The 14463-nt window shown below is 33.6% G+C and overlaps 1 protein-coding gene across 6 annotated transcripts in view; it reads right to left on the reverse strand.

The window, feature by feature from the left end:
- Positions 1-1955: 1955 nt before the first annotated feature.
- LOC143255637 (growth hormone secretagogue receptor type 1-like) overlaps positions 1956-14463 on the reverse strand; it is an 83282-nt gene continuing 70774 nt past the window's right edge. For 4 of the 6 annotated variants that reach the window (XM_076511605.1, XM_076511606.1, XM_076511607.1 and 1 more), the window contains exon 3: positions 1956-7462. In XM_076511605.1, coding sequence (XP_076367720.1) covers positions 6630-7462 — 833 coding nt within the window. In that variant the 3' untranslated portion in view covers positions 1956-6629. The remainder of the gene's footprint in view (positions 7463-14463) is intronic. The other 2 variants (XR_013030772.1, XR_013030773.1) reach the window with 1 other exon arrangement.

Genomic DNA, 14463 nt, shown 5'->3' on the forward strand with positions numbered 1-14463 from the left:
GTAATTTATTACATCAGTTTTAAGTACCTGTATTCCCTTCATACAGAATGCACCTGTAACAGTGTTTCAATGTATATTGTTTTGTATATGACTTGTCAATAAATTTTTAGAATTTTCAAATTTAGCTTTCTGTAAAAACAAAGATCATATATACACTGCTAACCAAAATCCTAAGGCCAATGAACATAAAGAAAAAATATGCATTTTGCGTTGTTAGACTCAACCACTTATTTGAGTAGAGCTTCGAAAGATGGAAATAAGAAAAGTGAAAATAAAAATAAAAAAACTTTTTAGCATTTAATAGGGAAAATGTGAACACTATAAAATTAGCCTAAATACTAGCTGGTCAAAAGTTTAAGACCATACCAAAAAGAAGTCCTAAATAGGGTAGGAAATGCCCAACAAGAGGTCTCAGTAGTGAGTTGCACGGCCGTCATTGCGAATAAATTCAAACATTCACTTTGGCATGGTCGATATAAGCGTTTGCAGAAGGCTGGCTGTAATGTTATTCCAAGTGGTAAAGATGGCTTTACGAAGATCATGCATTGTTTGGAACTGATGTCTATTTCTGTAGACTTCCCTTGCCGTCTACCCCCAAACATTTTCAATGGGGTTCAGTTCGGGCGAACATGCTGAATGGTCCAAACGAATCACGTTATTCGTTATGAAAAAGTCCTTTGTCCTGCGGGCATTGTGGATTGCAGCGTTGTCCTGCTGAAAGATCCAGTCATTTCCACACAAGCTAGGAGCTTCAGTCAATAAGGATGCTCTCTCCAACATGCCAATGTAGCCAGCAGCTGTTTGACCCCCCTGTATAACCTGAGGCTCCATTGTTCCATGAAAGGAGAAAGCACCCCAGATCATGATGGAACATCCTCCACTCTGTCGTTTAGTAAATATTTCTGGTGGGATATCCTTACCGTGCTAGTAACGTTGAGAGCCATCTGGACCATCTAGGTTAAATTTTTTTCTCATTAGAAAACAAAACCTTCGTCCTCTTTTCTATGTCTCATGTTTGGTGCTTCTCAACAAAGTTTGACAGAGCTGTTTCCTGGTGTGGAGGAGCCGTGGCCTTTGAAGACGTTTACGGTTTTTAAAGCCTTTCTCTCGTAGATGCCGTCTTATTGTTCTTGAGCTGCATTCTGCATCCGTAAGAGCCTTAATATGGTTCGACGATCCGCTGGTGTCTTGCCGGACGACCAGTCGAATCCTCCTGCTCAACGCCGGCGAAATTTTCTTGTGCTGACCACTTGAAATTCTAGTTCCGTAACCCTCAGGGTCTTTTAAGAAATTTGCAATAGCAGTTTTACTACGCCCAATCTCACCAGCGATGGCACGTTGAGAGAGACCTTGCTTTTGTAGCTCGACAATTCTTCCACATTCAAACTTTGTCAACTTTTTAGCCTTTGCCATGTGTTTACCCAATGTAACACAGAAGATGTCAGTGGGAGATGTTGACAACGCTAATGCTTGAACACAAATGACTAAATTTCGTTACGTGTTTACCGATTAACGCTTCGTTTCAGTAGAGTTTTAAACTTTTGACCAGCTAGTATTTAAGCTAATTTCATAGTGTTCACATTTTCCCTACTGAATGCTAAAATAGTTCTTTATTTTTATTTTCCCTTTTCTTATTTTCATCCTTCGAAGCTCTACTCAAATAAGTGGTTGAGTCTAACAATGCAAAATGCATATTTTTTTCTTTATGTTCATTGGCCTTAAGATTTTGGCCAGCAGTGTATATATATGTATGTGTGTATATATGTATGTATATATTTGGTATGTTAAAAACATTTTACATGTACAAATATAGCCAACTTAGTGTAGGTGGGTGAACCATATAAATATCCGATATAAAAAAGGGCCAAGATGTGTATATATTTATGTATAAAGGAAAGCTTGTAATGCATGTTTCTTACTGATATGATTGAATAACTTTAATGATAATGTGTAAGTTTTCACTTTCGAAAAAAATCTTTATTATTCATATTTTACCAGACATTTAATTTATTGCACAAACATAATACAACGATAAGCTACCCTGATTTAATACCAAATACAATAAGACCTTTACAATAAGAGGTTGACCTGTCATACAGATGTATAGTCATTGATTTATTTTAGGATATATTGTAATAAAGCTCACTACTGTAATCAAGGAAATTATTTATTTAGTATATTGTGGTTTTCTGACTGAAAAAGAATAATAATCTAGCTGAGAATCATATTTGTAAACTTAAGATGTTATTTCTTCAAGTTCTTTGGTCTAAAATGCTTATTCTTCGAAGTTTTACACTAGTAACAACGTGCTTTATCTAAACTCTAGAAAAAAATTTTTTTTTTATAACACTTTCTAAAAATTCTCCATGTGTCTACCATTTCTAGGTCATAAATAAAACACCATATCTTCGTGAGATCTGAACTCAACATTTGTCCTTAAAAGTGACAATGGTTTTATATAATTTGAAATTAAATTCGTTGAACTAGCTTTTCAAACCCTACAATACCTATTTAAGGACAATACACTAACAAATAGATTTTGTTAACGATATAACTATGTTTAATTCATAGAATAAAATAAATATAACACAAAAACTTGTCTCATTATCTCGACTTTGTGGGTCTGAACATCAGATATATAAGTGCACATTTTTAACTTGTTGCATATATCTTGTATTTATTAATTAACTTTTGATATTTAATAAAAATGCAAGCATAACCACAGTAAGGATAAAGTTGTTTGGGAGCTGAAAGAAACATAATTTGTTTTTAGAAAGTCCCAAATATATGTTACCGTTATCTACGGTGATACTATCAAACATCTTTGTTCAAAGTCGTAGAGCCCAACACAGTTTCTCTTACTGATGTTTAAGTATGATTTTTTTTTTTCCGTTTGAATATCGCTTTTTCTCCGAGTGGCACAACGATATGTCTGCAGAGTTAAAATGCTAGAAACCAGATTTCAATACCAATGGTTGGCAGAGCACAGATAGTCCTTTGTTTAGCTTTGCGATGAACTGCAAACAAAAAATATCGCTTTTTATAAACATTATCAAACACAAAGCTAAGCAAAAAGGAAAAAAACGAAAGGTAAAGGTTGTTTTTTCTTACAATGAACACATCTGCCCTATATCTCTGAATTACAAGTAAGACGTGTCTGATAATAAGTAACAGAAATGTAAACAAATAATTTCATTGTTTTGGAGTTAGTTTTTCACATTAAATCGAAAACGATGTTCTGTATATGCAAATAGACTTTAATAATTTAATAAAACTAACAATATCTAGTTTAGCAGGATTTGAAACAAGTCACTCGATTAGGTGCTTACATTACACAAACTCACACACACAAAACGTGTACAACAATGGAATGAAAATCGGCACAATATTTGGATAAAAAGTGTTTCCTTCCATAGTTTTCAATACCACATAAACAGACTCATTAGAAAGAGGGGCCGATTCTGCTATATGCTCTTCATGTCTAAAATAGGACCTGATGTTGTAACGTGTTCCTCCTCTCCTCCGATTATAATAACAAAATTAAGTGAACTGTAACTATAGTGGTAAACAGAAGCCAACAGAATTTTGTCTTTACTGTGTAAGACGTCCAAGCCAATAAGTTACTTTTTTTTACTGGTGTTGATCTGTTTCTTCAAATAAACCTGACCGGAAAAAGAAGCCAATGTATTTATATGACTTACCTACAGTTCTCTTTCTTTGTCTTTTCTTGTGAACTATAACTAGTGCTAGTTACATTCTTAGAAATAGTTCATTTATTTATCTACTATATTATAACGAAACAGAATACTTATGGAACTATGTGTTACTAAATATATTATCATTTTAATTAACATGTTTGACTACTCAACGTTTATGACTCCATTTGGGTTTATAAGATTGATTGACTAAATAAAGACCAGTTAGTTGAATGACGTTTAGTGAAATTAAAGTAATTGTTTATATGGAGTAATAGGAGATGAGTAAAAGCAATTCAGCAAACGTCTATACAAGGTACATAGAAACTAATAAAGGAAAGGTAGATAAACTAAGATAAATGTCTATACGAGATATGAGGAACTGAATAAAGGTAAGACAAAGGCATTCGACGTAAAGCAAACATCTATGCGTAGTAACATAGATGTGGACAAAGATATTACAGCCAAATTAACCTAAACTTCTATATCAAGTGCGTAGAAGTGAATAAACGTAAGGCAGCCCAACTAAGATGAATACCCATATGAAAAACCCAAAGGAAAACAAAGATAAAACATCCAAATTAAAAGAAAAGTATATACGAAGGACATACACATAGAGTTGGATAAAGACAACTAAACTAAAGCAAACGTATATACGAAGTATAATGAAATAGATAAATGTAAGATTGTTGTTTGTAGGATTGAAACAGAATAATAAGCACTTTATTATAATAAACTTACTGTAAGTTTCTTTTCCTATTGTACATAGTTTCAAGCAAATTCAGTACCAGTTCAACTTTTGTTTACAACAAATATAAATGAAAATGACTCTGATAAAAATTGTACCAGAAATAAAGTAAAATAATTATTAGAATTTCAGAAATTAATTTGAAGCCTTAGGACTAAACCCAAATCTTGCTTTGTTGTTTGTGAGTGAACGAAGTTTACAGATTATGGAGATAAAGCATAACGTAAGATTTAAAACTGCGTGAAATTCTCTCCGTTATGTTTTTATTTATTCTCTTGAAAATTAATATTGGCTTGTTTCTGCATCTATAAATATATCTAGGATAATTATTACTTCGATTCAGTTATAACACAGTTTTACGATTAACATTACTTTACTTAGGGCTATCTAATATTAAGATACGACTGTGTAATTTTTATAGCTTATACTTTAGACTATTTTTTGTTCCATTATGTTTCAGAAATGATATTTAGGATTATAATAAACCTTTTCGTGTTTTCTAATATAATTCTTTAATTTTATAATAAATCTTTGTGTTTCCCCTAATATTTCTTTACTTTAAACTAGGTGTTGTTTTTGTACAATACAGATTTGCTTTTTATTAGTGAAACTAAATCAAAGCTTTGTTGCGTCCTCTGATGGTTCCTTTAGCCTAAGGTATACCTTTGTTTTTTAACATCTAACCTGTACGATATATAAATCAAAGCTGGTGAATCATGATCTCAATTAGGATTACAGTTGTCATCAAACATTATACTAACTCTAATAACAATTTTAAAGACTTCAAATTCTATTGGCTTTTGTTAAATGGAACTTCAAATGCTGTTCCATATTTCTTCAAATACCCATAGTCTTAAACTTAAGTTAATGGGATAATTAAGATGAAGATATTAAATCAGTCTACTCTGTCACTCTTTTTACTCATAAAGATGAAGAAGCTTCGGTAACTTCAGTTTTGGCTTGATGTCTTTCAAAAGACAAATATAAATGTTTTGTGCTGTAAGTCATATGATTGGACAAGCCCTTGTGTTGAGAGACAGGTTCATTGACAGCAATCTACAACAGAAAAAAACGAACTTGAATGCTGTTATAATACTCTTCTTACTGCAAGTCAGTAATGACACAAGTCTAAGAATGTGTTGTTTGAAATTATTGAACATTTTTTGTTATAATTCATTTACTTTGTCCTCCAAGATTACTTTAATTCCTATCTGATGGTTCAACTACGTTATCTTTAAACGTATACTATATTCAAATTGGATTCTACATCTCAATCATATTAAACTTTTTTGTTTGCTTTCACATAATCTTGTTATGCCCTTTACACAATTCTTAAGGCTTAGCTTAGCCTTACATTTAATATCTAACTGGTATTTGTTTCTCTTTCTGTAATTATTTAGTTGATATTTGTTGTATTTATCCACTTTTTTTCTGTGTTCTTCCACATGTATTTTAAAGTAAACAGTGTTTTTGTTGTGTTCAACTTTGCTTATTAGAGTGAACAACTCTTTGTTGTTTCCTTGAGGCGAAGCTTTACCTATATCATTTGCTCTTTTTTTCTGTGGTTCTACAGGCTAAATTTATGCGTTTTTCTTATTATTGCGCATATTGTTTTCTTCAGTCTAAGCGTCTATTTTTTTTTCCCAAGATAATGATTTAGCCTTATGTTTTCAGTGTGTATGTTTATATAATATATTTCAGATTGAATAACGTCTTCGTAGATTTCTTCCAAACAATCAGTTAAGTTAAAGTATAATCTTGTATTGCACTTTATTCTCTTAAGCTATAAACTATTGTTCTCTTGTCTTATAGTGTTCTTTATAAAATTTCCAGTCTCAACTACGAATTCTCTCATATCCATGTCATTTGTTTCCACATAATTATTCAGACAAGATGCATCATTTTCACATTGCGCAACATAATCCTTTAGGGCATGTAACTCTCTCCTACATTATTCGTGGTAGTCAACCCTGTTTACCTTTTTTTCCTATCGTTCTTCAGGCTAAATTTATCCGTTTTCCCTGTTGTTATTTTTACTCAATTACTCAGACTACAACCTGACCTGTTAAACATGAGCGATTTAAGGATGAGATTAGTCTGATCTACACAATTTTAACACGACCTGCTCGCTCCGCGTAGTTTCTCACAATTTTCAGCCCTACACGTGCACAAAAAAATATTTAATATTAGACGTATGTTTCCACACAAGGATGTGCCTTCACAACACACGATCTGGGTAGGTAACAGCTGTGAATGTTTGCTGAACGTCCTTTTAGGCTGGTATGTTGACTCAAAGAGGTGCTTGTAGTCGTGAAGGTTGCTTGCCGTAAGATACGTCTTTGGTATTTACATGTCAGCAAATTGATAAAAGCGTCCCTGAACTTGGAAGAGATAAGGTTGTATAGAATAGGGTTAACAGCGGAGTTTAAATACAGCATTACACGACAAAAATACAAGACAATATAATATTTCTCCATGCCTAAAGCCTTGACTCTGTCCGCTGGCACAACAATCACCCACATAGTGAAGGTCCTAAAGGGCATCAGGCAAAGAAAGAAACATGTTACCACAGCAACTAACATCCAAACCACTTGCTTTCTAGCTCGCATCTGATAGTGATCACTGCCTGAGTGAAGCATCCGCCTGTCCATTATCAGTTGTTTTGTGATGACTCCATAGACAACCAAAAGCACAATCAGTGGAAGCCAGAAAAAAAGAATGGTGGTAAAAATGAAGTAAGCCTTTTTCCAAACTGTTTGCGCTACCGTCAAGCACACCGGAACCTTAGTATCGTCGATATAATCCATATAACTGTACTCCGCAATGGCTAAAATTGGGCTGGTGATTAGCAGTGCCACCATCCACACGCTCACAATGATTACTAAAGCTCTCATCTTGGTGCACGTGTACCCAGCTCGGAGGGGCTTGCATATGGCGTAATAACGTTCAAAACTGATGGCAAGGATGGTAAAGATAGAGCCATGAGCTACTGTCAGTTCAACAAATGGGACAATTTTACCTAAAAACATAAAAGAACTATTTTAGTACATAATAGAGGTAAAATATTTTGAATAAAAACTAAAGAATTAGTGTTTATGCGTTATTAATTGTTTAGCTTTCTTCTTATATATAAATATATGCATATATTTAATTTTAAATCACATCTTGGATGTAAATAAAAATAATTTACTTTTATAGTTTGTCATATAGAAATGAAGTTAATTCATATATTTATTACAACATTTATGTAGCTTATACATAAGTAATGTATTTGTCTTCTATCCATGTTATTTGCTAGGGCATCTTGCAAGCTAACCGTGTAGGTTAGTTCTCATCAGCATAAATTCTCAGTAGTACAAATATTTTGTATCTTATGCAACCGTGTATGTTTTTAAGTTACATTATTTAAGCTACTTTTTCTGCACCTTCTCCATTAACATCTGATGATACTTAATTTTCAGTCTTGTCGTACTTTCAAAAGGCCAGTCAAACTTCCTTAGAATGAGCTAATGTTAATTTCACTGTAGTAGACTACACTCCTTTTGCTATCTTGATGAACAGCACAGGATCAAGAATAGATGGAAAGCCGAAAGGATGAAAATGCTTGCAACAGAGAAAGACATTACGGCAATAGTCATATTGTTTGGAGAAACGCTTTAAAAAAAAAATGAAGGCTGAACTAAAGTAAAACTGAGATGCAGGCAATAGATCCTCCTTGTCATTGGATGAATGGGCATCTAAGCGAAATAAAAAATACCCGTGTCTTAACATTTATGCTGCAGGATAGACTTGGTATGATAAGAACTTGGTATGATAAGAACTATTGGCAGAAATGACAGCTTCCATACTAGCTCAGGTCGTCATTAACAATGTCTGTTGAAGTGTGAGTTGGACTTGAAGGAGGACATCATTACTGTTGTTACTGGTCGCGGGCTCGGATTTCTGTCACACCAAACATGCTCGCTCTCTTAGTCGTGGGGGCGTTATAACATGACGGTCAATCTCACTATTCGTTGGTAACAGAGTAGCCCAAGAGTTGGCGGTGGGTAGTGATGACTAGTTGCCTTCCCTCTAGTCTTACACTACTAAATTAGGGGCGGCTAGCGCAGTTAGCCCTCGTGTAGCTTTGCACGAAATTCAAAGCAAACAAAAATACTGCTGTTACTAATGGCGCTTCTGTGATGAGAAAGATGGATCGTTTTATGGGTGTGAGCCACATTCATGGAACACATCTGGTTGTTGTTGATACCTTTTATAACTGGTACAGTTTATGAGAAGGATGAAACATTGAGAAGCTGCTAGTGAAGCAGAATTATAAGAGGTTGAATAGGAGAAGAGAGAAAATGAAAGTTGGAATGAGAAAGTCCCTGATTAGAACGTTAAATTTACAGATGTCATGATTGTAGAACTTATAAAATTGTTTGCATGTTTCGCAAATCTCCATTTAAAAACGGCGATCCCTAGAAACAATGCAAAGTTCAATATGGGAAATAAGTATTTTTGTTTATGGAGACTCGTATTAGATAAAACTATATGCTTATGAAGCTAAAGATGTTTTTGGAATCGAAAATCATTGTTGTAAATGCTGTGATGGATCTTTTTACCGTTGACTTTTTTCCTTTGAAGAAGAAAAAAGGCTCATTTCAGAAATTGCCGAGTTCTAAGAAGTTGTGGAAATGAGTGCCTTGGTATTGGGCATTAGAAACGATAACTTGATCATAGCTGAAAAATATTTGAATTCTTGCTGAGAGCTAAATGAACAGGAGGGTGAGATGGGGCACAAGCGTTATCTGTCCACAGAGCTGTGGATTAAAGCAAGAAGAAATGCAGATCTTGATGGTTTATGTAAAGGACCAAAACTCACATTCGTGCTGCTCACTCTTTGACGGTGACGCTCTGCTTCCATTTCCATCTAGCAATGAAATTGCCAAGAGAGTTAAAGACATTTATATTTTCCTGTTCCAAAACCACGATAATGTGAAAGGGGTCAAGGAAGATAGTGAGGATCAAATTGTTGATAAACAGAACCATCAAGAAATTTGAGCAAGTCAGTGAAACTGGGTGTTTTGATATCAGAAAAGAAGGAATGAAGAAAAACAAAACTATATGGTCTAAATTCTTCACCCCAAGAAATCTTGAAGTGTTTAAAGAGAGAAACTGCTGTTCTAGATAACACCAAGGAATATCCACATTCATAGGAGAATTTATTAAATGCTGTGATTTGTATATTTTCAGCTTTTTTATAAGCAGGGAGAAATTCAATACTGTTGGCCTTTTTGTTTCAAAATTGCAAACGTTTTTGAAAGATAAAACTCGGGTTTTATTCGGGCTTATTTCATGTCACAGAAACAATAAAGCTCTTTCTTACCATTTTCACAAGTATTTAAATCTTTTTAATAACTTTTAATAGGCTAATAATTGATTTATAACAAAATTTCATCATTAAGCACTTCACCAAAACGATTAGTTAACGATGCTTTAGTCATATGAATCATCTCTCATATTAAAACTTTATTATAACTTTGAAAATAACTTATCACTTTGATATTGTGAATATTTTAAACTTTCTATGTTCAAAAATAGCATAAAATAATTTATTTTTGGGGGTTCATTCAAGCTCATTCATTCTTAGCTTTCTTACTTTAAAATGAACAGGAAGTAGCTGAGTAGTTATCGTTCCATATTGAGATCTCAGTGCGTTGCTGAACGTGACCTACACTTTCATTTGTGATGTCAAGCAGTATATTAATTACGGGAATATTTACAACAATAAAAACTCTTTCAAATGGGTAATTGACTCATGAAAGACACAACATTAACATCGTACCACACAATGTTTTATTTTGTATCAAAATATTTTCTCATACCAAGAAGTATACAGAAATAGTTACAAACATAACACAATATACGGACAGTAAGAGAACATTTGGTCTTTCAAGGATATTCTTGCACACATAACTTTGGGAAAAAGAAGAAATTTACCCCCAACTTTACTTTTCGGGAAATTATTGACTCCCCTCTTAAACTCCAGCAAAGCGTTGTTCTCCACTTCTTTTGATGGAGTTCATTCCGCAAACCAGTCACCATTTTAGAAAAATAGAAACTGTCATAACAATAGCCTAGCCTATTTTTTCTAAACCTTAAACTTGTGCCCTCTCTTCCTATCCTGATTTTATGAACTTCAATATGATTATGTGTTACTTCTTTTTACTGAATGTAATACAAGTCTAGAGATGTTAAGTTATTCCAGAGGGTAACCCGTCCATCCCTTGGATCCTCCGAGCAAACCTTCCTCTGAATCTTTTCAACTAACATAAAGAACCTTACCACATTGTCTTAAAATATCGGTCCCCGTTAGTACAGCGGTAAGTATTAGGATTTACAACGCTAAATTGAGGGGATCGATTCCCCTCGGTGGGCTCAGCAGATAGTCCGATGTGACTTTGCTATAAGAAATACACACGCCCTTAAAATATAGGATCATCTCATTAGTACAAGTATACGTATAAACTGTATATACATTTATTGATGGCGTGTGACATTTCTTGACTAATACTTTTTAACTCTTCTATTGAATATATCTTGTCCTAGATATAAAATGTTAATGTATTGCGAGTTGAAACTATTGTTGAGATTGTCTTTAGATGCTTATTTAACCTATGATGAGTGTCTTACGTGTTCGGAAACGTTATTGCAACAAAAGACTATGTAACAGTTTCTGTGTACTTTATTTTTACCCTGAAAATACTTTTATAGAGATAAGAAGTGTGATACGATGTTAATAAATCAATGTTTTGTTACTGCGTAGAATTTTTTTGTATATTCTCTACAAAATTTATGGACTACTACATTATCTAATTGTGAGAAACAACCTTCAATTTTCAACACGAAGCTTTGGTAGATTATCATTTTGAATTGAAATTAGAATCTTTAATACCAGTAATAAACAACTTTATAGCATCAAAATTTATTTTTCTTTAACTGAATACCAGCGTTTCGTTTCACAGATTATTTAGAAGTGTTTCATTGAAGCAAACCACAAGCTACAGTTGAAAGACTACAATATGCAATGTGTACACACACACACACATATATGATTAAAACTCGTAGTTTAACACTACGTTCATATGGTAATTAGATATACTAAGTATGCCAGTTTATTGAAGCGTTGGTATTTAGGATATTACTATTCTTAATAATTTGAATCATTTCCGATAATTCAGTTTTCTATACAAACTTTGAATGCAGCAAACATTCTATATATTAGATACAGATGATATTCTAATATCTCTAAGGCTGCTTTTACACATGCAGTATATAAGACTGCTTACGTTTAATTACACGTATATATGTACGTGTGGGTGTACATGAGTAGGTGTGTTATTTAAGTGTGGTCCTGGAGAAACTGATCGTGTTATAAGCTGTTTACCGCTCAATCTGGGCTTTTTTTTAAAATCTAAACTGTTGGCATAATCTGAATTCAGCAATATTTTTGCTATTGAATATCATTTCCAGTCTAATTAAGTAGCCCCAGCTGTCTAACGTTAGACATATCTAAACACTTTAGTTACCCCCAGTGTATAAAGGCTTTATCTTGAGAGTTAATCAATAGTTGACTCCGAGACCCGTCTATTCGATTCTTTGATAGTGGCATATCGCACACTTCTTCCACGACGTTACTAGTGCTACGCAAAAACAACTAATTATCTTAGTAATACATGACCAGAACAAAAAGAAAGACGTATGGTTGTTTGGCATCAGTTGCCAAATGATTTCATCTGCTTATTATTACAACCTTCTCGACGGACGTGGCTTAGCGGTTACTGTGCAGGGCTGTGAAGCTAAGTGTCAATGATTTGCGCCTCATTCCCGCAAATTCGCGCTCTAGAATTCAGGCTGTAGGTGCTTTAAAAGACTGATAGTCGAATCCCATGTTTAGATCAGAGGATCCTAAGAACCAACTGTATGGGCCATTGTTTAGCTGTATTCTCTCTAGTCTGTGTATGGTAGATAGTTCTTTAAGCATTGTTGTGTAAAAAATCGAAACAAACAAGTACTTTAACATTCATAGTTAAAATAACTGGAACTGGTCGATAAGTTTGTTAAATGATGTTGTTTTATTGTTTGTCTCAGCACATTACGCTATATGCTCTGTGCTCACAAAGGGAATTTTATTTATATATTACATAACGTAAGAATTAAACTGGTTCCTTCTCTCCTACTTCGAAATTATTCTGGTTTTTCCAGAAGCGGTAGCAATTGTGCTGTGTGTTATAGTGTTATATGCTTTATTCTGTTGCTTAGAATAATAAAAACTTCTAGTTTTAGTGTTATAAGCTGCGAGCTATGAGAGATTTGGAAGTTTTCATTATCCTAAGCAACAGAATAAAACATATAACATTACAACACACAAGTCCAACTACTACCACTTCTGGAAAAAAAGAATAATGAGAAGAGAATGAACCAGTTTAATTCTGGCATTATGTAATACATAAGTCGATGATATTTCTTAATAGAAAAAATAAAAAAATGCTGTAGCTCTTTACCTAACAATGTAATAATTACATAAGAAGGAAGGAAACGTAGTATTTCAGAAATTATGTTTCAAATTGTTTAGCTGTGTTTAAAAGCAGGAAATTTTGAACACTTGCAAATGAAATGCTCTGTTTTTACATCAGCAAAATTGACATAAGTGAACGCGTAGAGTGCAGACAACACATGTTTTATTGCTTCAGAAATAAATAGTAATATATATGTTGGACACGTACTAATTTTAATTAAAAAAATTAACATAATGCAACATTTTTATAACGGATGCATGTTGCACCTACTATTACGCACTAGGCCTGGCATGGCCAAGCGTGTTAAGGCGTGCGACTCGTAATCTGAGGATCGCGGGTTCGCATCCCCCTCGCGCCAAACATGCTCAACCTTTCAGCCGTGGTGACGTTATTATGTGACGGTCAATCCCACTATTCGTTGGTAAAAGAGTAGCCCAAGAGTTGGGGGTGGGTGGTGATGACTAACTGCTTCCCTCTAGTCTTACACTACTAAATTAGGGACGGCTAGCACAGATAGCCCTCGAGTAGCTTTGTGCGAAATTCAAAACAAACAAACAAACAAACAAACAAACAAATTACGCACCTAATGACCAAGATACACATGCTGCAAGCATAACAACCAGGTGCACATAAGAACCAGCATGTGCGTGTTGCACCCACTAGGAGGTACATAAAAACTAGTATATATGTGTGTGTGTTGCATCCACTACTCTATAAAAAACATAATGTATATTCATCCCAATAATAGAAAAAAGATAAAACAAAACAAACAACATTCTATTTATAATGCATCAATTCCATGCAATCTACCAGATGATAATTTAACGGATTATGAATTTTAAAGGCTACAAATTATTGTTTAAAAAGAACTGTATAGAATTGGGGTTTCTGCATAATCAATTTTCAATATATCAGATGCGTGCGGTTCATGGAAGCAAGGGAAGTGTCAACTAAATATGAAGTTATGAACTTGCAATTGATTCGCACGAAAGCACTATACTATACTGTACATAATCAGTAATCACTAATCACTAATCAACTTGCACGGGCGAAAACACTGTTAGGGAGAATCCTGACTACAACTTGCAAAAATGCTTCCTTTTTGAGTTGTTTTAGTTTTTTCCTATTAGAAATAAAGCCTTTTCTAAAAATGTTTTAGTTACATAATATATTCTTTAAACTATAATATGCTTCTTACATTAATAGTTTTATGAATAAAAAAAATTAATTCACACTTTGTAAATAAAAACATACCTTGAATGTTATATTGGTTTCTTCTATGGTATAAAGGAAGCAATTACCAGTTCATCATACTTCAAAATACACGCAAAATTAGAACTTATGGACAGTTTAAAGTCTATATATTAAATTATTTAAATCAATTAAACATTTTGAGTGAAATAAATAATTTATACATAAGTTAGCGTTTCGTAAAATACGATAAGATAAATAATTTATA

Source organism: Tachypleus tridentatus, chromosome 7 (genome assembly GCF_004210375.1).
Source record: "Tachypleus tridentatus isolate NWPU-2018 chromosome 7, ASM421037v1, whole genome shotgun sequence".
Classification (NCBI taxonomy): Eukaryota; Metazoa; Arthropoda; class Merostomata; order Xiphosura; family Limulidae; genus Tachypleus; species Tachypleus tridentatus.